The sequence below is a fragment of the Dasypus novemcinctus genome, chromosome 11, assembly GCF_030445035.2.
Source record: "Dasypus novemcinctus isolate mDasNov1 chromosome 11, mDasNov1.1.hap2, whole genome shotgun sequence".
Classification (NCBI taxonomy): Eukaryota; Metazoa; Chordata; class Mammalia; order Cingulata; family Dasypodidae; genus Dasypus; species Dasypus novemcinctus.
The window spans coordinates 23,617,933-23,642,657 of NC_080683.1; the positions used below are offsets into that span (position 1 = coordinate 23,617,933).

At 44.8% G+C, this 24,725-nt stretch overlaps 1 protein-coding gene across 1 annotated transcript in view; it reads left to right on the top strand.

Moving 5' to 3' along the window:
• The first annotated feature begins 12,246 nt into the window (after positions 1-12,246).
• TFAP2D (transcription factor AP-2 delta) overlaps positions 12,247-24,725 on the top strand; it is a 50,763-nt gene continuing 38,284 nt past the window's right edge. The window contains exons 1-3 of the mRNA XM_004468913.2: positions 12,247-12,285; positions 13,317-13,814; positions 17,187-17,247. Of these exons, the coding sequence (XP_004468970.1) occupies positions 12,247-12,285; positions 13,317-13,814; positions 17,187-17,247 (598 nt within the window). The remainder of the gene's footprint in view (positions 12,286-13,316; positions 13,815-17,186; positions 17,248-24,725) is intronic.

Sequence of the window (24,725 nt, forward strand, 5' to 3'; positions counted from 1 at the left end):
TGACCTTTTTTGGGACATTATGAATCAATGTTGTTCAACAGAAAAATAACAAAAGTAATATATATAATTTTAAATTTTCTATAGCCACATTTTAAAAAGTAAAATTAAACAGGTAAATTTAATTTTTAACATACATTTTATTTAAGCAAATATATTCAAAATAATATTTTTATCAATATAAAATTGAGATATTTTACATTCTTTTTTCATACTAAATATTTGAAAACCAAGTACATATTTTACACTCAATTAGTACTAGCTTCATTTCAAGTTTTCAATACCTTCCAGTGAAATACCACCAAAAATACAACTGTAGTCAAACAAATTGGGCTTATAACTTGTTGCTACGAGTAGAACATATGTCATGGGGAAGCATTAGACATCTCAATAAGAAGGTGTTAGAAAGGACTTATTTAAAGATTTGACCTTTGGCTGGCTGACTCCATGGCTGATCCTAGGAAGGAGAGATTCACCCTGGATTGAGTGCTGTCGGAAAGCAAAAAGAATTCTATGACTGGGTATCTCAATAAAGTTACCTATTGGGAGAGAAGACTAGACAGAAGTTAAACCTGAATTGATAAAAGAAGCAGCCATTACTCATTGTTATGTGTTTTTTAAGATTTATTTATTTATCCCACACACACACACACACTGTTTGCTGTCTGCATCCATTCGCACTGCGATCTTCTATGTCTGCTTCTTTTTTGTCTTCTCTTCTCATTTTTCTCCTCTAGGGTTCACCGGAATTCGATCTTGTGGACCTCCGATGTACGAAAAAGGTTCCCTGTCACTTGAGTCACCTCAGTTCCTGGTTTCTGTTGCATTTAGCCTTGACTCTCCCCTGCATCTCTCTTTTTTGTGCCATCATCTTGGCTCACTCACCACACATGCCTGGCACACCTTTATCAGGAAGACTCAGAGACTGAATCTGGGTCCTCCCATATTGTCTACAGAAACCCAATTGCTTGAGCCATATCTGCTTACCCATTATGTGTTGAATTGCATCCCTCAAAAAGATATGTTCAAGTTCTAACTGCGACCCTGTGAACATGACCTTATTCGAAAACAGAGTCTTTGAAAAATGTAATTACTAAAGATGAGATCAAACTGGCTTAGACTGAGCCTTAATTCAGTGTGATTGATGTACTTATAAGAAGAGGGAAATTTGGACACAAAGACAGGCAGACATAGGAAAGAAAGTGATCATATGGTGAGAGAGGCAGAGATTGAAGTGCTGCAATTGCAAGCCAAGGAATGCCAATAATTGCCAGCAAACCACCAGAAGCTAGGAAGAGGCAAGAAAAGATTCTTCCCTAGAGCCTTAGGAAAGCGCATAACCCTCATGACACCTTGATTTGGACAGAACTGTGAGACAATATATTTCTGTTGTCTTAAGCCATCCAGTTTGTGATCATTTGTTATGGTAGTCCTAGGAAACTAAGACACAGCTATGTCTGGTATTTAGTGACCTGGATAATGTTCATATTTTGTGTCTATCCAAACATGATTAAAGTGTGGTCTTGGTTTTGTCTTGATCCATTGTGGTCACAGTGTGGCAATGTCTGATGTTGATATTCTGTGAAAATATTTGTATTCAACAGGAGAATATTAATACCTAGCTGTGTGAGTCAGTTCAGCTTGTAGCAACACCAAGGCATAATTGACTATACCAGACCAGACCAGCTCCTGAATGCCAAGGGCTGTTTTGTTTTTGTTTTGTTAGTCAAAGTATTCAACAGCTATGTGTGCCTAGTAGTTACTGTATAAGGCAGCACAGTTACAGACAATCTGAAATGATTGGGTCTATTTGCTAAAGCTTCACACTGGTTGGAGAAATTCCTAAGTAAAACCATTGACGTAAATAGAGCTCTGGTTTTTGTTTGGTCTCTCTTCTCATTATCTTCTTTCCCTAAAACATAATATACTGACCTCACGGTGAACAGGTCTGTGATTAGGTGTTAAGATGACTCAATTTGCCTGAGATGTTAAATGAAGAAGTTAAAACATCCTCCTACCCTTTAATACTTCCTAATGTCTTGTCAATGAATCAGGTCTCAGGAGTAGACTTTATGGTGTCATAAAAACCCTAACTCCAAGCCACATGCTTCCCCACCTAGTAAAGGTCATAACATACCCCCTGTCTCAGGTTAGATACATCATATTGGGAAGTGGCAGGATGAATTTTCTATTCTTCTTTCCTTATCAGCCATGACCCTTATTTACCTATGAAAGTAAGAGTAGGCTCATGTTCTCTGGACAAACATAGACTTTGAAATGACCTTTCCTTTGGTGATTGTGAAAAGAAAGACTGCTAGAGTGAACAATCTGAAATTTCAATCCTCCTTAAATCTTCAGTGATTTTGGCCAGCCTAATTCTATATAAAAATAGTAAATACTGTCAAGATATAAGATTTCTACTTCTCAATGATTTAGAATTTTGCTGCCAAATGTATCTGACACACTTGACCTTGTCAACAGAAAGCACCTTAAATGCTACCCCTCCAACATTCTGTATTACTCCCTCCACTCCACAGTCAGAGTTCAAATAATTAATGGAACAGCTTCCCCCTTAAGTCAAAATTGAATGTGCCATGGAAGAGTACCTACATGTACTTAGTTTTGTCACCATCTAAATCTTAGCCTTCAGGATGAAATACTCTCCTAAAAGACTAATGCTGATTCAATGTATTTAACTAAGGAAAGAAACTTGTTCTTTTTAACTGCTGGCACATAAATATATGAGAAGTAGACAGTGTTCAATCATACGAAGAGTCTTACACTGTATTATTTATCAGAATGTCTGCATTTATTACAGATATTTCTAATATAGAGTCCATATTTAATACATCACAGCCTACACATATTTCCAATGTCTTATACCAGAGAGAAGTCTCAGTGCTACATTTGGTCTCACATTCTCCGCAAATAAGAGCTGGAAAGGTGACACTTTCATATCTGCAGTTAGCAAAGCACAAACCCATATCACCCCTTTTCACTGAACTTTAAATGGCCTTTCTATAACATGATCTATGCCCAGCCAGATTGCCAAGAGACTCCAGGAATCATGGGGGGGGGGGGTTCTTCTTTATTGCCGTCTTTTCTTTCTTCAGTAAAGACTCTCTATCTAAATCAGGGGTACGTAACCATTTTTGCTCTACCGACCCCTTTGCCAGTCAGGTGAAAACCATGAACTCCTTCTCAGAATGTAGCGGCAGATAGTTTTATGACACTCAACCAGCATCAGGTCTAACAACTACTGTAATTTCAAAGTATGGATGAGCATAAGCAATTTTTAGAGATATGCAACAACTGTAATGTGATACGAAATTAATACTATTGTAGTTTATTGTATACATTCATAAGTAATGGAAAAGCTAGCTTCCAGAGATAGGTCAGAGAAAATAAAGATAATAAGTTGATTTTTTTTTTCAGTTCAAGCTCATGGACCCCCTGAAATCTTTGGTCTGTGAACGCCTGGTTAAGAACCCCTGGTTTAAACAGACAGAGAGAAACGAAGTGGGTGATTGAAAGTGGGAAGGGAAATTGATCAAAAGAGGATTACCAAGGGGCAGTAATGGTGATAAGCCTGATTCTGGGATTGCAACTTCCCCCCACTGAAAGACAGAGAAGATTCAGAGTGGACCCTGTTGGTCACTTCCAGCTTTTTCATGACACCAAAATGGAGAGAGGCCCAAGCAGAAGGCGTCCCCTTCTGAATCTAGACTTTTTGATCATGGTTTTCTGGCATGAAAATCAATAGAGTGTCCATGCTGAAGAGAACAGATCACAGATAAATATGGGAAAGACTAAGACTTGAAAGAGAGGCAATGATCTTCATCCCTGTTAATCCAATGAAAAGTCTTGCCCTACCAGCAAGAAGGTGAGTTGCAGAAAACTGCCTATTAATTTAAAGGCAAGTTATAAATTACACACTTTATATATATTGCACTTTTTTCATATATTTTATCTCCATTTAATAAACCTGGCTATGAAAGAGAACAGAGTGGTAAGTAACTTGTGTAAAGTCACAAAGCAAATCAGTGAATTCTTCACCATCTACCACTGGCTCAAAGGGAAATAAAACAAAAGTAATAATTGATCCTAACAAAAGTCCAGTGCTCATATGATGCCAATAGCAAAAACTGGCTTGGGAAAAAGGGGCATATCACAGGCCACCAAAAATGGCAAAGTCAAGTAGGAAAATATTTTTAAATTTGATGTCCTGTGCGGCAAGATGTGTACTAAAGCAGAACTGGTACAAATTTCTTTACATTTTCTGTGGACATTCTGAGCAGCAGAGTCGTAGAAAACAAAGGAATAAGGTAAATATGGATGGGCCAGGAAGTTTCAAAACAAAACTATTCAAGGGTAAGTAAAAGACAGACGTGAGGTCTAAACAGCATGCACAGAGTGTGGAGATTCGGCAAGATTACATAATGAAGTCAAGAAAGTGTAAAGGCGAACACTAGCACCGCCAAGTTGAAGAATAAAAGGGCGATTGCACCAGAGATTAAGATAAATAAAATAATAAGGCATTGTTCCAGTACATAAGGAAGAAAAGGTCAATGGAAAATAAGTGGGCCTCTGAGAGGCTGCTGGGGTAATTGACAGAAGAGGCAGGCAAAGCTCTTTTAGGGAAAAAAAATTAACTGGAGGCCTTGTTGCCTCAGAACTCCCCAAGGCTACTAGAAGGGAGCGGTGGCTGGGGTTTGGGGTCAGCATCCAGACAGATCCACGGGGGTGAGTTAGAAGGTAGGAGACGTGCTATGTACTAGGGTGACCAGAACTTGAGTATTGTAAATGGAGAAGCACCCCCTCCCCATGTCATTGAGAAGATCCTCAGGATACTGAGGAAAAGATGAGAGAAAAACAGTTTGGAGGTTAGAAGGGAGGGACTGAGTAAAAGCAGAATTCCAGAAAAGCACAGGGTGGAGTGGGGGGAGGGGGGTCTATGAATGAAGGAAAGACTGAAGGCAAATGAGGTTAGAGGGCAGGAAGGGGGAAAGGAAGGAGGAAAGGAAGGAGGAAAGGAAGGAGAGAGGCAGGGGAATGAGAAAGAGGAGAGAAGAGAATAAATAAATTTTAGAATTTAAAATGGCAAAATGTTAAGCCAGAAGGAAACATTAAACAGCGTTCAACGAAAAGGAAGAGGATGAGGCAAGAGAGAGAGGAAAGGCAGCCCAGAGCTTTCCCTCCCAGAATCTGACCTAGCTGCGGGGAAGCCAGCACCTGAGCTTCAGCCGGGGCCCTGTGTTGCTCGGCCATCTGACCTTGTGCCTCCGGGTGCCTCTGCGTACCAGCAGAGGGGAGAATCTCATGGCTTCTGAAGTCTCCTTCAGTTGGGTTTTCTTTACTGTGGTGTCCAAGGGCTGTAAAACTAACTTAGCGTTTCCCTTTGGGGGCCTCCTTAACAAGCCCTCTCCCCACAAACAATAACATGCATTAATAATGCTCATCATAAGAATTTATTAAAAATGAGCATAATTACTAATAACTGCTTCCAACGATTCAGAAAGAGATATGTACTCACTGAAGCTTCACAAAACAGTGGGATGCAATTAGTATTATTATCCTCATTTTACAAACGACAAAACTGATGCACAAAAAGGTTAAGGAACTTGCCTAAGAGGACCACTCAAAAGGAGAATCTGGAGTAAAACTGGATGAAAGCTCAGACCCTGTGGCTCCGGAGCCCTCGTGCCTCTTGGCGACGCCATTCGGAAAACTCCGTTTCAAGGGAGATCCTGCGCTGCGCTCACAGGGTCGCAGCTGCGGTGGGAGGGCGAGCGGGCACAGGGGCAGACTGGCGGGAGCCGCGGGCCCGCGCCCTGCGGCCTGGCTCCCCGCGCGCCGCACGGTCTCAGACTCCTGGCGACAGCCGGAGGCCGACCCACCAGGGGAGGAACAGGCCCTGGAAGGCCCGCGCGGTGGAGAAAGAGGAGGGCAAGATCCCCGAGGCTGGATTTGCCGCCACAGGAGTCCAGACGATTTCACCCAAAGATCTCAAGATGACATCTGTTGCTGCCAAAGAAATCTAGACTTGACTAACACCATATGGGTGTTTTCTTTTAGGTGTCTGGAAAGCAAAGGAGAAAGGGGATTAAAGGAGGAAATAAAAGTACCTGGAAGAGTTCAGATGCAGCAAAGGCCTGAAGAAGTAATAGAAAAAAATCTGGATTTGGGAGCCAAAACCACTGAGCTCAGAGCAGCATATGATCTTGAGCTCACGCCTCTGAGCTTCCTTCCAGGGCTAGGATGGGGTGGGGTGGGGGGCTGGGCGCTGAGCAACTTCACAGTGCTGCTGGCTGCTTACCGAACAGGGTTGTTATAAAACCTTGAAAGAGGGCCTGATGCATATACTAAGTGCTCAGTAAATGCTAGCTGCCGGCGTTACTTGGTTGTTTCCTCAGTAAAGTGAGGATGATACTTATACATACCTTCCCTACCTGAGTTGTGGAGAAGGGGAGTTTTCTGAGCATCAAGTGAGTCTATACTTGTAAAGGCGCTTGGTCAACTCAGGTTCAGTAGACAACCTGACACCCCGGCCGGCTGACTTTCAACATCCCACAATGCACCAGGTCGAAAAACTAAAAAAGAAAGGGAGAGGGCACTTTCTTTCCAAGCTCAAGCATGTTTTGCCTGGAAGGAGGCAAAATTCCCTTGGAAGAACAAAAGCTCAAGAGCCGGCTTCCAGCCTAAAGGAGGGCAGCCAAGTCCAGGGCTTCGCTGTCTGCACCCCACTCCGCCCCCCAGCTCTCTGACCCAGCTGCCTAGTGTCAAGCCCCCTTAATCCGGCCAGGGCTGGCAAGGCAGGCGAGGCAGGGTCTGCGCACTCGGCTCTGCCAAGAGTGGCTAGGCTGGGCCCAACTTTGTAGCTGTTGCAGAATGGCAGGGGTCTGCTGCCTTAGGAGAGGGCCTCAGCGACAAGTTTCACTGTTAACAAAGAGAAGATTTCAGACCAGAGGGTTCTCCCATTTAATTTTCAACTAATACGTCCGCAAGGCGTTTTAATTGCTTGCAAACGCATTTTCTCTGTACGGTTATGGAATCCGTGTTGCCTGTCGGCTGCAAGCCTAAAGCAGAATACAGATGCGCGTTAGGCATTTGACAAATATCCAAGAGGGCGGGGTAAGGTCGTGGAAGAGGAGGTTTAAAAAAAAAAAGGGGAAAAGGAATTTAAAAAATCAATGTCAACCCTTAAACTGAAAAGATTGGAGAGTCTGTCAGCAATGTAAATTTCCCCTAAATATCCCAAAGCTCTTGGACCTTTTCTAGTTTGCAATTAGGTAACGTTCCAGGTAAAGTGACCCTTCTGTTGTTGGAGGTGCAATGGGCGGGGGTGGGAGGGGTGTGGAATGCCAAGAGGAGATGAAGAGTTATCAACTCCTAACTGGAAAAGAAAGAGGAGAGACTTTTCAAAGGTTTGGACCTCCCTCACCTGTGTTTGAACAAGCACATGCCAATGCCCTTTCTCTCCAAATATCCTGGTCCATGAAACTGGGTCAAATTTTAGATCCTTGGCTCCAGTCAAAATTTTCCTTGGTGTTTGAAGCCTCTTCTATCTCAACGTTGCTTAATGAGGAAAGATGAATGAACCAGGGCTTGGAATAGAGCACGGTGAACCCAACATGTTTGCCTTCGCACTACGGGAAGAATTGCCCCCACCCCCACTCCTGCTGCATCAGTAGAATCACACTACAATGTGTCCTTGGACAAAAAGACCTTCCTGGGTCATTAAAACTCTGAGCAACTTTGAAACTAGAAGAGTCTTGAGAGGTCCCTCTGGAAACCTGGCTGAGTGCCTCTTGGAAGCTTAGCCTAGGGTAGTGGTGCTGGTAGGACAAGGTGTTCACAAAGGGATGGAGGGAGCCTGAAGGGAAACAGGTCTGGGGACAAGCAAAACAGGAACACCAGTGGACAGGGAATAGAAGTACTTGGCTTGCTCTGGTTCTTCAAATGCAGTTCCTTCATTTATCTGTTCTTTACATGCATCCAAAATAAAGGAGTGAAAGGAAAGAGCCTGGAAACAGTAAGGGGAGGTAGGAATATTCAGATCTACATCTCATGTTTTCATTGTGGCAGGAACATTACCCTCTCTGTTATATTGAATTTTCCATAGTCCATTGTTCTCCAGCTTAAGGTCCCTTCCAAAGTCAGGGTCTTTGCAATCAAGAAAATGGTCTCCTATTGTTCAACCTCATGTCCAATTTATGGAGAAATAAGGCCCCTTGAAGCAGAACACAGTGTGCCTCACTCAAGACAATGTACATACATGCTCAGTTAAGGCACAGTTTAATGGATTCAGTCCCTTCTCTACCTTCCTCCAAAAATGTGGGGAAGAAGGAAGGAAAGTAGGTAGAAAGAGTGGCTGAGGGAAATGAAGGAAGAATGGAAGATATTCTGCTCACCTCATGTGTATGAATATGCCCAAGGACATACTTTTTTGTAGAAAGTACCCAAATAATTGCAATAATTAATTACAGCACTTAACTTATATAGGGGGATTTTGTGGGAGAAGTCTATTCGGGCAATATGAAAACACATGAAATCAATTTAGAGGAGTGAAAGAAACCCCAAGTACCTAAAAGAACAGAAGAATTACACGCTTAGTAAAGCTAAGGGGATCAAGCATTCGCTTTAATCGTCCACCAGCCTCAGGCACGCAGAGGATGAGGGAGCCTTGCATTGGAGATGTTTGGGATTGGATGAAAGCTGAGGTGGTTTGGAATGGACTGGCCTAGACGCTCAGGAACGGACCTGTATCCCCAGAAACTCCCTTCCAGCCCTGGCTCCCAACCCAAACAATAACGATATATATAAGGGGGTTTCCTTGCGATTCCTAAAGCGACTGTGGTAAGACAGCCCCACCTGGAATGTGCGGCTTTGGAGCCCGCGGGACAAGCGCTCCGGGGAGAGGAGACACACACTGACAGCGTTTCCCCCGCGCTCCAGCGTGCTCCCTCGCCGGGGCAGGCGTCCTCCCGGCCTCGGGCTCCGACTGGTGGTTTACACGCCCCCAGTTGCCGCAGGGAGGGGCGGGGAGGCCCCGAGCGGTTGTCATCGCGTCTCCAAAGCGCTCTGGCCAGTTAATTTAATTACGCCGCCCGCTGGAGAATGCGTAGCCAATCGCTCTCGGGAAAGGGGGTAAAAAGGAGAGAGAAGAATTAACTTCGCTGAAAAGCCCAGCCTTTGAGCCAAGCGGGATGGTACTTATTAATTGCTCAAGACGATTAATTAGATGGTGAAGCGGCCGGGGTGGGGGGGTGGGGATTTCTGACAGAAACAAATCCCGCGCGCGTGCACGTGACACACCCACAGACACCAAACACCCCGCACACCTGCCTCGATGCGTTTCTATAGAAAGGGGCGCGTTGAGCAACCCCAGAGCAGATGGAAGGGAGCGCTGACCAGTATGTACATATGGCGCGTATGAGTTCCTCAACTTCTCTTTCAGGGAGAGACGGCTTTTTTTTTTCTTTTTTAAGTTGGGATGAGGCGGGAGAGAGCAGCTGGCCAAATGGAGCTTCCCTGCCGTTTAGACGCTGGTGTGGGAAGCTGGGACCTGGGGGTGAGAACAGGACTTTCCAAAGGAGTGGCACCCTGACAAGGCAGCGTCCCTAAGCTGAGAGGGACGCATTTTATCCTCCCGCTTCAACTCCCTAAAATACAACACAATTTTTCTCGTGTTCAGTGATCTTTAGTTTCCCCAAACCCCACGGGTGTTCAAGACGCCCAGCAAATGAAGCTCTGGACGCCCTTGGTTTAGGTACCTAAGTCACGCGAGAAAGTGGGGGGTAGGAATGGGGGTGGAACGAGATGTTTGTCAATTCTTCGGTGCTGTCTTGAAGTATCTAGATGGGAGAGGCCACTGGAGGTCACTCCGTAGGGTGGATTCAGCTCTAGTCCAGAGCTCATTATCGAGGTTATCACAAGGCTACATCTTCCCAGAGAGGGAGGCCCCTCTCCAGCCCAGGGACCCACACATGGGTCAAACGCGCTGGGATAGCAGGCAAAGCAGACAGGCAGCCGCTCTGAGCCTCCTGGTTGTTCTGGGGGAAGAGGCTTTTGAACCTGCTGCCTGGACGTAAGCGGTGAGAGAAGGTCTCTTCGTCTTCAGAGAAGTATCTGATAGTATGAAGGTGGGGGGAGAAGTGCGGGGTCAGAGGAAGGGCCATCCTTCTCCATTTGGGCTCAGACTAACTGGGGAGCCAATATCAACCACCAGAAAAAGGGCACCTGGCCATTCCCAAGATACCCTGCTGGTCCTACAACATTCTTCTGGAGGGAGGTTTGAAACTAGACAGGGGCAGGTTTTCTAGGGTAAGGTCATGGGGGCAGCCCTGAGCTCTTCTGGATTTATTTCTTCCATAGAAAGCTGTGGCAGTCTTGGTCAGGCTTGGCAAACAGAGACTCTGTTGCAGGCATTTGGGGATTCAGCCCCTCAGTGCCAAAGGTACTCATCTTACCTCCTGCCTAAAGATCAAGTTGGACTTTCTTCCTTTTCATCTTCGTTGGACTTTCAGTCTCCTGACTTTATTAGACCAAATTTTTAAGAAGTTGGTGGGGGGAGGTGGGGGCTCGCGCACCTTGAAAGGGGGAGCAAGTATTGGCTGCTGACCCCTCTGCGGGACTGGAGCATCGCGCATCTCCATTTCAGACAATGCATTTCAATTCTTGTCGTGTGCCTTTGTCCATTTGTTTAAAGTAAAGAGTGCTGAGTGACAGCCCCAGTTAGCCTGCATGAGCAGATCCTAATAAACCCTCCCAAACCCCAACCTAAAAAGAAAAAAAAAACACATGCCTGTTTGCGGCTTATTATTAAGACACCTTCTCAGCTTAAACACTTAAAAGCTAACCAAATGAAATGGCAATTAAGACTGAATTACCCCCCTTCGATCTCTGAGATGAGTCTGTGGGGCCAGACAGTTCTGATGAGATAGGCAATGTTAGGCAGAGCGACTTGCAGTGCCTCAGTTTTGCTGGCGTGTAGTCACGGCCACCCGCTAGACCACTTGGTGGAGGAAGGTGAATTTCGGACCAAGTAAAGCTCAAAAACAGTTGGAAAGTGGAGAAATCCATCGAAGAGATGGAGATGGGTGTGCCCTCTCTTTGTAAAATATAACTTCCAAGCACTTAAAGGTTATTTGAGGGGTAATTGTCTTCAAACACCTGGTGTCAATGGTAAATGGTCTACAAAGGCATCTCTCTCCATCCAGGGCTGTTTCCAAATGGAGAAAGAAAAACACAAAAGAGGGGGAAAATGGGTTGGGTCGGAGAGTGGAAGAAAACGTTTTATCTAAATGTAGAATCTTATCATGTATCTTTATTCTCTTGTTTTTGTTTTTTTTTGGGGGGGGTTGTTGTTTGTTGTTGTTTTTTTTAATATATTGCCATTCCTCTATATCTTTATAGTGGAAACTTGGGAGTGCCCATTATGGTTTTACTTCTTTTGAAAGCTAACCAGAAGTATAAACCACCAACCAGTGTTGCTTTTCAAAAGGGGGAAAGAACCCAAATTCGATGTAAATATGGAAAGAGAAGCATTGTTTCCACTTGGGTGAAGGCTGATACCCCAATGTGGGTGAATTTGATTTGGGTGCTTGTTGGAAAAAATAGTTTTCGGCATCCAGAGAGTGGAACCAATAGGAATGAACACTTACCCATCTAAAAGGAAGATTTAATTAATATATATTCCTATCTCTAATATACACATATCAGGGCTAGATCTCTATCTTCACAATAAAATGTGTGCAAATGCTCTCCGCAGAGATGAGTCCCCACCTCAGTCGGTATAGAAAAGCATGATAAAGGTTGGAAAAAATGGATAAAAATGTTGAAAGAACCTCCAGTTCCTTATTAGGCGAAGATACAATATTTATTCCTTGTCTCCTGGGATAAATCTCTTCTGCCTATTGTCCTCCCAGTTCTCAGTGCTGATGCTTAATTTTCAAAACTTCTATATTACCAAGGGACCTACGACATCAGCCAAAGAAATACTCAGCAAGTACAAAATCTGTTCCAGGGAGCTGCTTTTGTGCAGAGGGAAAATTTTGTTCCTACAGGTTTTTAAGTGGGTACAAGGCAAGGAGCTAACTGATACGGGCAAAGCCATTACAATTTAGATCTCTATCTATAGAACATTTTTTTCCTTAAAAAAAAATTGGAAATTACAAGAAGTTTGGATTTTTTTCCCGATTCTTTTTTTGGAGGGGGAAATTGCATCGTAAGCTTTCGGAGAAACCCAACATGTCAACTACCTTTCCGGGACTAGTCCACGATGCCGAGGTATTATTACTTTTTTTTTTTTTTTTTTTTTTTGAGCGCGCGTGTGTGCGGCGGCGGCGGTAGCGGCGGCGGTGGCGGCGGCGGTGGCAGCTTCCCCTGTCTCTTATCTATATTAGACCCTTACGTTTAATTATAATCTGGCTTTCGGGAGAAGTTAAGGAGGGAAAGGGGAGAAAGTTCGTTATGACATCTGTCGCCAGGAAGGGCAACTCTGCAACGTTAAGAAACATTTGCCATAATGAGGGGAAAAAACATAATCCTAATAATAAAGAAAGAGAGGAGGGGGGAGGAGAAGGAGATAGAGACGGGAAAATGATACTCAGAAAGGCAAAGTAAATGGATTGATGGGGGGGGAGCGGTAGGTGGACAAGGGGGTGGGGAACAACGCACCCCTTTTAGAATGGGCTTATTCAAGAAAGGAGAAGCTGAAAGGGGGGGATCGGGTTTCCCTCCCCCAAAAGGCAAAGGAAACGAGCAAGTTAAGCGATTTGCCCAGACTATTGATATGTATCTATATATCTATACATCTATATGGGCAATGATTTTGAGCGGCTTTGAACGAACACCTCAGCAAGGACAGGCGAGGAACCTAGGTGTGCGATAGGGTTGCAAGCGGCGAGGCGCCCGCCGGCCCTGGGTGCGGGTGGATGCTCCGGTTCGCTCCCCGTGGCCCTGGAGTCAGTGGCAAACCTGGCTCCCAACGCCCAGTTGCCTGCGCATGTTGGGCAGGGGCTGTGTGTGTGTGTGTGTGTGCGTGTGCGTGTGGTGTCACCCGCACCTATATAGCGTGGGGGATTTTTTTTTCGCTCTCTCGATTGTGAGGACAAGGCCGCCCACCCCCAGTTCGCCTGCTCGCCAGGGCTCTCTCTGGCAAAGGCGCTGCGCCGGGGCTGCGGTTCCACCCGAGCCCTGCGTGTTGGTTCTCCTTGGAGAGCCAGAGAAAGCTCCTGACTCGGGAAAAGCGGCACCTTGGTTGCAAAATGACAAACCTCAAGTTTTTCTGCTCTCCCTTTTCCCCCTCTTCCTTCCAGATACGTCACGACGGATCAAACAGCTACCGTTTGATGCAGCTTGGCTGTCTGGAGTCCGTAGCCAATTCCACTGTCGCTTATTCCTCCTCCTCTCCTTTAACTTACTCCACCACCGGCACCGAGTTTGCGTCCCCCTACTTCTCCACTAATCACCAGTATACCCCGCTCCACCACCAGTCCTTCCATTACGAGTTTCAGCACAGCCACCCGGCCGTCACTCCCGACGCCTACTCTCTGAACTCGCTCCACCACTCGCAACAGTACTACCAGCAGATCCACCACGGGGAGCCCACCGATTTTATTAACCTGCACAATGCGCGGGCGCTCAAGTCGTCCTGCCTGGACGAGCAGAGGCGGGAGCTGGGCTGCCTCGATGCCTACCGCCGCCACGACCTGTCCCTCATGAGCCATGGCTCTCAGTATGGAATGCACCCAGATCAAAGACTCCTTCCAGGGCCCAGCCTGGGGCTGGCCGCCGCCGGAGCGGAAGACTTGCAGGTAAATAAGCATGCTGCGAATTTGTCTGAACCCTCCCCTCTACGCCCTCCCCCTCCCTCTTCGTTAGTGCTCTGACTGTAAACTGAATTCCTCTCTCCCTCTCTCCTCTCTCTCTCCCTCTCTCTCCCTCTCCCCCCACTTCTCTTTCTCTCTCACGCACACATGCTCCCCACTTATAGAAAGTTATCAAAACAATTAGAGGAGGCGTGAGCCCATTCTGTCCCTCTCATTGGATCGAGGTATTTCACCTGGATGCGCGGGAGTCCGGCTATCTGCGGCCTCCCACCTTCGGTCTGCCTGCGCAGAAGTCATCTGTGAATCCATATTTCTGTCCCCGAGGGGATGGGCTGGGGGAGATCAAGAGACTGAGGTTGAGCCAACTGGACCCAGAGTTAGACCCGATGAGTTGATGACCAATCGCGCGCGGCGCCTTACTGGTACTAATAGCGCATCCCAGGCGTTTGTTCTAAATGGAGCTTATGGAAGTCTTACTATGAATTGGGGCACTGCTTTGTTCTCGGAAAGGCATGGGTCAGGAAATTGTGAAGACGCTGAGCTCTAGCTCACCAAATGCACGAAATTGCCGTGCAAAGTAAAGGATCGGAAATGAAAGCCTCAGAAATGAGCCCCTGAGAAAGGACCTGCGCGATGCACTTTGCCAGCGTGTGGGGTTGCGCCTAATGTTTTCTCTGCTTGATGTGTGCTGAAACCCGTCCAGTTCGATGATGTAAAACTTCATTTTTCCTCTCCAAACCTTTGTCTTTTATATAAGATGCAACTCCTTAAAAAGAAGGAAATGAAGAAAGAAAGGTAGAGAAAGGAGGGGAAAGAAAAGAAAACTGAAGGAAGGAATAAAGGTGAAAGGGAAGGAAAGAAAGAAATAAGGGAAGGGGTTAAGGAGGGAAAGAGGGAGGGAAGGAAGGAAGAAAGGAAGGAAGAAAGGAACTCAGACACTGTAGAGGCCATCACTCAGGTGAGCTTTCCTACTTCCTTAACCCATTTTTGCACATCCGTTGTTCACAATAGCATTTACAAGTATGGAAATATATTGTGGTAGCCACGTTTCAAACAAGTAAGCCCATAAATATCCATAAAAGAACCCAGAAGACATGAAGTCAAACTTCTTTGAGCTTCAAGTGCAGCTGTCCGGCGAGTTCCTAATTTTTTAGTCAGCACAAAGCTGACCACTTCTCCACTCTTTTCTCAAGGAAGAGGGAAATATTCCGAGAGCACAAGTTGGAGACGTTAAGAGATGCCTTGTTGCGCACAGAAAATCTTTTCCCCTCATTTACCTCCGAGCAAGAGATTATTTTAAAATTAAAGTGAAAGCCCTTCCAGCCCTAACAAAGACCTATAGCCGCAAGATCGGCACAGAAGAAAAAAGATTTGGCTCCATAAACCTTGACTTTCTACATTGATATTCACGAAATAATTTTATACGCTCTAAGCATTTTTACATTTTTCACAAGGATCCCCGTATGTCTCAAGGGGGAAAAAATCTGCCATTCAATGCTTAGCTCAACTAAAACCTATTTACTCCTTTTTATAGCCACGTCTGCTGCTGATTTTTTTGTATCTGTACAAATTTTTTTTCTGTGCTAGGCACAAAGCCGGGCATTTTTCAAAAGAGGGGATTAGAACATTTGCAAGCACCAGACAAAGAGCGAATCCCGTGCAAAAGAACACCGTAGTTTATCCAATTTTCGACTTAGTGCCATTCTACTGGTCATTTATGCAATGTCATCCGACCAAACAACATGTTTTACTTTGAGGGGGAAAAGTTTGTTAAGTGACGAGAACCAAATTCGTTTCTCCTAAGAAAGTAAACATTTTAAGCGTGCGCCAAAAAGTGGAGGGAAAGCGGTTCTCTCCCTTGGAGGGTTCCCAGGCCCATTACCTTGTAAATTTCAGATATTTTGAAACCTTTTCTACAGTTCATATACTTAATCTCTCTTTCCGCGTTTATTACTCATGTTAAGAGAAACCAAAATACTAGAAGAAATAGTGTATGTATGATTTCATACACATATATAGAAAGAAAATGTGTGAGTTTGGCCAGTTATTTTCTTCCTCTCTTCCTGGAATTAGTTGGCAGAATGAAAATGAAAGAGTAATAGCTACTTTTTTGAAAAAAAAGAAATGGGGAGGGGGTGTGTGGGAGAAACCCGTCTCTCTCCTTTTATTTCTTTCTTTTTAAAACATTCATCAGCATATGCCTCATTTCAAATGCAACAAATGTAAATATAGTTTTCCCTGCACAGAATTTTAAGTGAAAGTCCAATGGTTTGGAAGGCGGTCTAAGTCTGCCTAACAGATGCAAACAGTCTTGTGGCTTCAGTTCCATCTTTGAGTCCCCTAAAAAGATTTGCTATGGCCAACAAAGGAAACTGTCACACCTTTTCCCATCACCGCTTTAATTTATGCTCAGTCTCTAAGTTTTTTTTTTTCATATTGATTTGATAATCACTTTAAGGCAGAACATTTAAAATAAGAAAGAGCTCGTGAGTAGGTTGAAAAGGGGGGTCTTACAGGCCTGCCTCAATATGGTGAAAATGGGGAGGCAAAAAGGGAGCCGGGGCTGTAAAGGTTGTTTTGTAAAGTGGGTTTTTATTATGCACCGACTCTCTCCGCATTTACTTAACTCTTCACGGGCTGTTGGGTAGGTTAACACCCTTCAAGGCCTCTTTCATGTCCAATACCTCGTTTGTTTGTAAAGGAAAATGAGCCTTTAGCACATTTTCATTCAGCAAGAAAGAGAGAGAGAGAAAAAGAAGAGAAGAGAAAATTTTATTTTTTAATAAAAAAAACAGCAAGCCCTTTCTTCCTTTCCAACTAAAATTATTCCTCAGTCCATTAGAAGCAAGAAGATCTACAGTGAATGGACCTAAGGGTGTTTCCTCCATAAGGCCCATTTTGGGTAGCATTATAGGGTATCCCTACATTTGGTATGAAACAGAATCCTCATAAGATATCTTGAATCCTACACCTGAAATGTCTCTTCTGAGCCCCAAGAAGCCCACAGTCCCAAAATATCACATTTTGGTGTAATTTGCTCTACCCTGCGCCTTGATGGGGACTCAAAGGACTTCTCTGTCTCTGTGCCAAGATGAAAAGCACTCAGGCACTTTGAAGTGTAATATTGTAAGGTCCTGTAAAATGCATGCCTTAAGATTTATACAAATTTTAGGTTGTGGTTTTACTTTCCATTTTTTTTTTCTTGAAATCATTTGCTGCCCAGCTTGCTCCTGCTCAATGGCTGTTTTTAAATGCCTACTGAGAAGAGGTTTGGGGATGGGACAGGTTGAAATACTTCACCTAAATGCCATACCTATTTGTTTCTATTTGAGTGATTTTATTTCTGTCTTTTTTAAGGGTTCCGTGGAAGCCCAGTGTGGGCTAGTTCTCAATGGCCAAGGTGGAGTGATAAGAAGAGGTAAGTACGAATGTGTTAGACTTAAACAGTCTTCTCTCATCTGTTGCTTTGTTTTAAAGACCCACTGGTGCTTTTAAACAAAATCTCCCATGTCTAATGATTAAGAAAACAATAAATCTTTGTTTGGGACGATTTTGTCCAACACTGAAATACTCACATTAAAAAGCCTCCCTTCTTCTGATGAGGTTCAAAGCAGAGCCTGTGTCAAAAAGATCCATGTGCTCTTCACAGCACAGGGACAAAGTCAAAGTTAGAGGGGGGAGAGAAACAACCAAAAAAAAAATAAAAAATAAAAGCCAAAAAAACCCACTTCTCACACTCCCTTCCCCTAACTTCACAACCTGGAGCAGAATTTTGGGTCTCATTTAGTCCTAAATGTGCCAGCCACAGCCTGGGTGTCTGAGGTGATGGTGTTAGCTTGAGGCTTTGAAGGATTCTGTGAAAGGCTGGATCCATTGAGGCTTCAGGGAAGGCTAATGAAATGCCAATATTGAAGCTGCCCCTATTTTTCTACGTGTCCAGAACATTTCTTTCTTTTAGAGAGGGTGGAAGGAGGAGGTGGTGTTAACTGTACCAGATAAAGCTTTCTCGTTCCCATCTGTTGAGGAAAACATCTGAATCCAGAGTTAACCATGGAATTGGAAGGTGGGGGGAAGGCAAGAAGAGAGAAGAGAGCTGTTGATTTTGGCTCTCAGACACTGAAGGGGGCTGCATTTTCAGATCATCCATTTGACAAAAGGTTTTCAACCATGACATTCTCAGGGCCTCAAGGCAGTGCAGATTTCACTGGCTTCTCCACTTAACTGTACTCAGAGCCTCTGAGGCTTATTTTCCTAGCAAACTGAGTAACCCGATGAGCATACCAGGCAAGGGGACCAGCTGTTATCCCAACTTCATACGAATTAATAAGATGTGGCCTATTCACCAAGACTAATTCCAGCTCCAGGGCCAAAGTTGTCTTTATCAGCCAAACCACTGAACATTGATTCACTTCTGATGACACCAAATAAATGTCCTTCGCTCGCTCTCCAGCCCTTTCAAAAGGTCTTGAAAGATTCCAATGCTTTTCCACAGAGAAATGTATTGGTAGAAAGTAGTGGAGTCTTTCATGTTTAAACCTGATGTCCAATGTGAAACTCCATTTAAACGGAAGGGGAAAGAAAACAAAGAATATTTTCCTTTTGGAATGTGGCTATTGTCATAGTGGATACTTGTAGATTCTGCTAAATATAAAATAGTTCTTCCGTTATTTTGCTCCCACGGAATTAGAAACCTAATTTAAAAAAAAAAAAAACTACTACTATTGCTTCACAAATATAGAAGGTGAGCACTTTTATTCCTGTCCTCCAGACAACTCTCAGCCCTATTTAAATAGCATAAAACAGGCCCAACGATAGTGAAAATAGAAAGAAAATATATACACTGCTTTGTCGGAGGAAGATGTTATAAATGAAAGAGAAGCTAGGCGGGGCGTTCTGCTCGGGTTTGTTGGGGCCCTAATACTAAAGGGGAGGCCGAGCCCCGGGAGCTCTGAGAGGACCCGGTGGTGCTGAAGAACAGCGCCACTAATTAGCGCCGGGAGCCCGCGGCGCCCTGCTGTATCCGCTCACTGCTGCGGGCTTGCGGCTCACTTCTCCACGAAGATCACCTTCTCAGAATGCTTGGAAACTACATCAGATCATTCAGTAGCTGATAGTGGATGGGGATTATTCGAACCTGAAAGCTGGAGTTGGGGAGGGGCAGGCAGCTGTGGAATCAGTTAAATTTCCGGAGAGAGGTTTCGGGGACCTTCTCCCAGAAACCCACTCTCTCGGAAGAGAAAGGCTAGCGCTTTGGGGTAGCCACGAGGTAAGAACTGCAGGCCTACCGCATCAGAATCACATAAATTGTCTTTCTTAGTCGATGTTTTATTGTTCTTATAGAATTCGGTACCTATTCGTTTCACATGAAGAGCAGTGACAAATCTGCTATTTTGAACCAAATAATCTTTTAGAACAGCGTGGCTAGAGAGAGAAAGGGATGTAACTTGGGGTTTGTGTCTGCTTTGTTTGGCTAGACTCTAATTCCCCCATTGAGAAAGAATTCGGACTTTAGCTGCTCAGAAATCACTTCCACGTGTCTTAGGGATAGGTCAATTAATCTATTTGGGTCCCAGAGACCAGGGCGTGTGTCAGTGCGTGTGTGCGCGTGTGTGGTTACGCTAAAATGATCAATGTTAGTGAAAATTTACCAAAGAATACCAAAGATGACAAGGAGATATTGCATTAATACGGGGCATATATCCTGCCAGAGCTTATCCGGTCCCTCATCGCTGGACTCCCCTCTGAACCCGCTTTATCTATCTATCTATCTATCTATCTATCTATCTATCTATCTATCTATCTATCCACCTATCTATTTATTTTGAAGAAACGTTAAGGAAGACCCTTCTTTCCATGGTCACGGTAGTGCGAAGAACGCGTAATATCGATAACTCACGCCACATTTAGTCATCAAAAAATCCGGATAAGGACGTTCAGACGCTCTGCCAAACTGCCACCCGTCACGTAACCCAATATTGTGTAATAGCTTAGATGGGAATGTTTTTTTTCCTGAAATCCCTTCTTTACTTGTGACTGCACATGAAACACGATTTCTTAAAAAGCACAACTTTTCAATCATTTTCCCTCTCCTTTTAACCCCCCGGATAAACTTACATTTCTAATAATTTCCAGAATTTACCGTGGGAGGGGAAAAAATTAGATTTCACTTCTGAAGACCTCGAATTGTTCTTTCTGCAGAAAGACAGATCTCTAAATGCCCTACATGAGTTCGACAAGGGGAGGCTGTCCTGGTTTATTGTGGGTTTGTGTGTGTGAGGAGGGGGTGTGCAGTCGTTCTTTAAATTTGACCACTTCTACTTGCAAAGAACAAAACATCATTTTCCGGACTCACTTTGGTGAGTGACAATTACATTGTTTTCGCTTTTAATGAAGGCGGAAGAGCCCAAGAGTGCGTGGCAGAGCAGGCAGCGGCGGAATAAATCACAACCCAGATAAAATATTTGCCTCCGCCTCGGAGGCGCGGCTCCCGGCGCGCTCACTCTCGGTTAATGGTGTGCGCGATTTCGCCGGCAGCTCCGCCACTCCAACCATCAGAACCAATAATCTTTACTTTACCCAGTGCTCGCGTATCGATAGCTTCTCTCGCCTCGGGCGTCGGCTTTGATATGTTAATATTTCTGAGTAGCAAATTCTGCAGAGATCATATTAATGTTGTACGTACAGAGTGGAACTTTGCCTTCGTTGAATATTCAGATACCGGGTTTCAAAAGGCATCTCTTGAAGAAATGAAACTTCTATTTACAGGATTAGTCTGTGTTTTTAATCATTAAAAAAAAAAAAAAAAGGAAAGCCCACTCTCCTTTCCCCCATGAATCTTCTGAAGCTCCCTCCTGGCCCCCTCCCATTTGTCAGATGCTAGTCCCTTTCATTTCACGCTGAGTATTTAATAATAGGAGAAAGATGATGGCGATGATGGTGATGATGGTGATGAAGCTAATAATGAATGGCTCCAGAATGCAATAGAATGGTTAGGCGCCTAAATGCGTAGGGGGCCAAGGTCTTCAGAAGGAAATGGAAGTGAGATGACAAGACGCAGTCTTTCTATATTTGGGTGAAAAATGACATTTTGGCCCTGGTCTTTTTTTGTGAAATCGGGAGCGCAAACTCCAAAAAAAAAAAAAAAAAAAAGAAAGAAAAGAAAATGAAAAAGTGAGGAAGGAGGGGAGGGAAGCGCCCATGTTTCTCTTTGTGATCACTTGCCTTGCAGCCCCAGGCTAATTTCAGAAGCTTAAATACCACCATAGCCTCTGGGCCACGCGGAGAGGGAGCGGACCCGGCCACCGGCAAACAGGATCTCTTTCCCGATTGCCCGTGGCTACACAAAATACAAACTACTTTGAATCAAAACATTTTGGGGGAATTAATATGATTTGAACTGTTTTAAGAGAGCTGGAGTGTGTCAGAATGCTTAAAGGCACGCCGAGGCAGAGGCATTAACACTGAATTACAAACATTGTCAGATCTGATTTAATTTTTTTTTAAAGCCTTTCAGTTTAGTAGGCCTGGTTACCCTTCCCTTCTGCAGCCCTGCGGATGGACGGCGGGCTGCCTGTCAGGAGGCTGCGCCTCTGGACTTCTTCGGGTTTCCAAAAATCCCCAGAAGCGCTGGGATCCGAGTTAGAGAGAACCTTTGCTCTTTTAGCCGCTCCTGGGTGGAGCAAGATTGGAGAGGGATGGGTAGTCTAGTTTTTCTTCCTTTGTCAGGGCCCGGGATTAGAGAGAGGCTACCCAGAACCGCTTTCTATTCTAACTTTTCAAAATTCATCTCTATGGCGCATCCAGTGTGGGTGAAATAGAGCCAGTGATACCTGGAGGTTCGCTTCCCTCGTTAGACCCCACGTGCAGATACTGCAGATTAGAAATTCAGTTTTCCTTACATGAAGCCTAAAACCCATATGCCAAAGGATCTAGAGGCACAGTTTGCTGGAAATCTTTGTTTTTGTTATTGTTGTTAGTAAGTGTGGTGGCGGGGGTGGGGAGCTCTTCCATTGCTTACTGACTCCCCTCTTTCTTAACTAATTTGAAAATCCACCAAAGGCCAAAGCGCTCTCAGCATTGGGTAGTAGATTTATTCACCCTACCCCCCACCATTACACACCCACCCCCTCATTAAACTAGCAGGTCTCCCGGTGTCACCCTCCCTTTCTTTTGTTCTGCCTGGAATCTGTGCCCGGAGGAGGACTTGCAGCCCTCGTAATCCAGTTACACCTGTAATGGTAGATCCTTCTCCAAATAGAGCAATTCAGGGCTGACACACGATCAGAGGCCTTACTTAATTGCAATTAAGGCCGCACCTCATTTCCTGTTTCATTACAATTAATACCTGCCACTGTCGGCGTGGGGGTGTGGAGGAGGGGAGAGGAGAAAGAGAGGCTGGAGGGGAAGCAGCCGGGAAGGATCCTAACCGTCCCAGCTCGCACACGCACCTCGAAGAAATGCAACCGCAGAACAAACAGGGACAGGAAACTCTCCTAATAGCTTACACATTTTTAATGTGTCAGAAAAAACGAGCCATCACTGGAGATGAAGAAGGGGAGAGAAAAAATCCCTGCCGTTTGTATTTCTTTCATTTGAATTGTAAACATCTGTTTGGCTGTAAGGCGAACAGAGCATTTATTTTTGCTCTCAAGATTTGGTCTAATTATGTCAACACCGACGCCGCGACAAGAGGGGCGGCGCCGCGGCTTTGGAGAGGACGCGCGCACAGAGCCCGCGCGCGGAAGGCCTCCAGGAGGTATTGATCGCGCCTGGAGAGAGCCCTGGGCTTCCCGTTAAGGTCGGGGCCTGTTCTTAGAGACCAGAGGAGAGCAGAAGGGCGCGTGACTCTGAGGCAGCACTGGGGCGCCGGGTGAGCAGCAGCTCCTCGGAGACAGTCGCGGGTGTTTGCTCTGCCTTAATTCCCCGGGAAGAGAGGAGGGAAAACGCGCGCAGACCTTCGCCCCAGGCGTTACAGCCTGTTGCAGAGCACACTGTGTTGCGGTAGTTGCTCTACACAGTGGCGGGGTTGGCTGGTATTTTCCAGGTTGCAGAGCACGTACACGTCCATTTTTTCTGTTGCACCTCCCCGTGGCGAGATAAGCTAAGGTCTGAGTATCCCCACTTTTCAGATGAACAGACTGAAGCCCAGAGAGGTGAAACGACTTGTCCAAGGTCAAGTTGGCCAGGCTCTTACTTGTAGCCCAGTACCCTTTCCACGACCCCATTACCGTGCCTGCAGACACTTTTCCAGCTTCACCAAGAAACTCACAGCCCCAACTCATGCTTCTAATGGCTGCGTGGGATCTAACAAAGCCTGGCAGCTGCAAGACCTGATTTGTGGATTTCGCACCTGATTTTGTCACACTCACTCTAAAGAGTTGGCTGGCTTCTACTTGCACCCATGCCAAAGTTATGGCTGTTATGATAGCCATCTCCTAGACAAGAGACCTTGAGCAGATAGTCCCAATTTTGTTTTTGTTTTTGTTATTACCGTAGCTACACAACTGAGTTGGATGAATCACTGGAAATAGGAGGCCCATTTCCACGTTCCAATTTTAAACAGTGACCCCAGTAAAAGCACTGCTTGAGCATACTAAGAGTGGGAAGCGGATGAACTCTGGAGTAGTTCTGCCGGGGGGTTCTGACTGTGCCACCAGAGATAGTCCTCCCAGTCTAGAATGAATATCTCACCGTGAAGAGCTGGTATGCAACCTGGCCTCCTTGAAGAACTTCAGCTAGTAACACTGGGGATGAGCACTACAAATGCCTTGGCCCCCCTGCTGTTTCACAGCTTCCTTTCTTTGAGCTTCTCTTTCTTTCATTGACGCCATCTGTAGTCTGGATCCCCTTAAAGACGTCCTATTCCATCAGTACCTTCCTTCCGAATGCAAAACTCTGGTTATATTGACCTCTTTCTCTTTCCTACCTCCCTGCGAGCCACTGGAAAGAAAGATATCAGGCTCCCCATGTTGCTGCAAACTCTACGAGTTGCCAAATCTTTAGCCAGGACAAGAGAGTTCCCCAAGGCTGCAGGAATGCCAAGTATCAAAGTAACAGAAATTCCCTTTAAAGATACTGTGACATAAAAAATAAAAGACTCTAGAGTTGATAGCTGATCCTGAATACAAAATAAATCCTCCAGGCAATTTGTGTGTGCATAAAACATACTCTTAATGTGCAGCCTGTGTCACTTCGCTAATAAATGCTTATTTTTTGAACATAAGCCAGAAGGCCAACCTGGATGCGGGAGAGAAAGGTGGGGGGTCCAGGGAGTTAGGACATGGTTAAGTAGCAGACCCAGTGGCTTCCTTAGGAGCAGCTGGCTTTCAGCAGATGGGTTCACTTTGCCAAAATGGGCCTGTTTTCTAAAGTGAGAGAGCCTGATTTAACTCCTTATTTTGAAATAATAATTTTCCACATCTCTCTGAGTTATATTTTTAATCCAATGAAGATTAATAAAGACAAGAAAGGTCTAAACTTGTATCCTTCCCTTTCTTTAAGTGCCAGGAAAACAATACATACATATACTCAAACACGCCTTTCTCTTCCTTACAATAAGCATAAACCATGTTGTGTGAGATTCCTTGTGCCCTCAGTTATGTACTGGTTAGTGTGCAAGGAATGCATTTTTTATGTAAGAATATGAATTTGCTTATGACTCATAGTAACTGTGGGGGGGGGGAAGGGTTCTATGATTTTCAAATATAGATATTACGACTTTCTTATTTAATATTCTAGTTTCAAGTTGACCTCAAAATAACCAAATTCTAAAGTTATTAAGATCATTATACCCACAGTATCGCTCTAAAACCCAGATTTGTTGATACCCAGCTTAGCTTGTTTTCCTGTTCATCTCAACTATTGAAAAGTCAGTTAAGAATAAAAGAGTTATCTTTT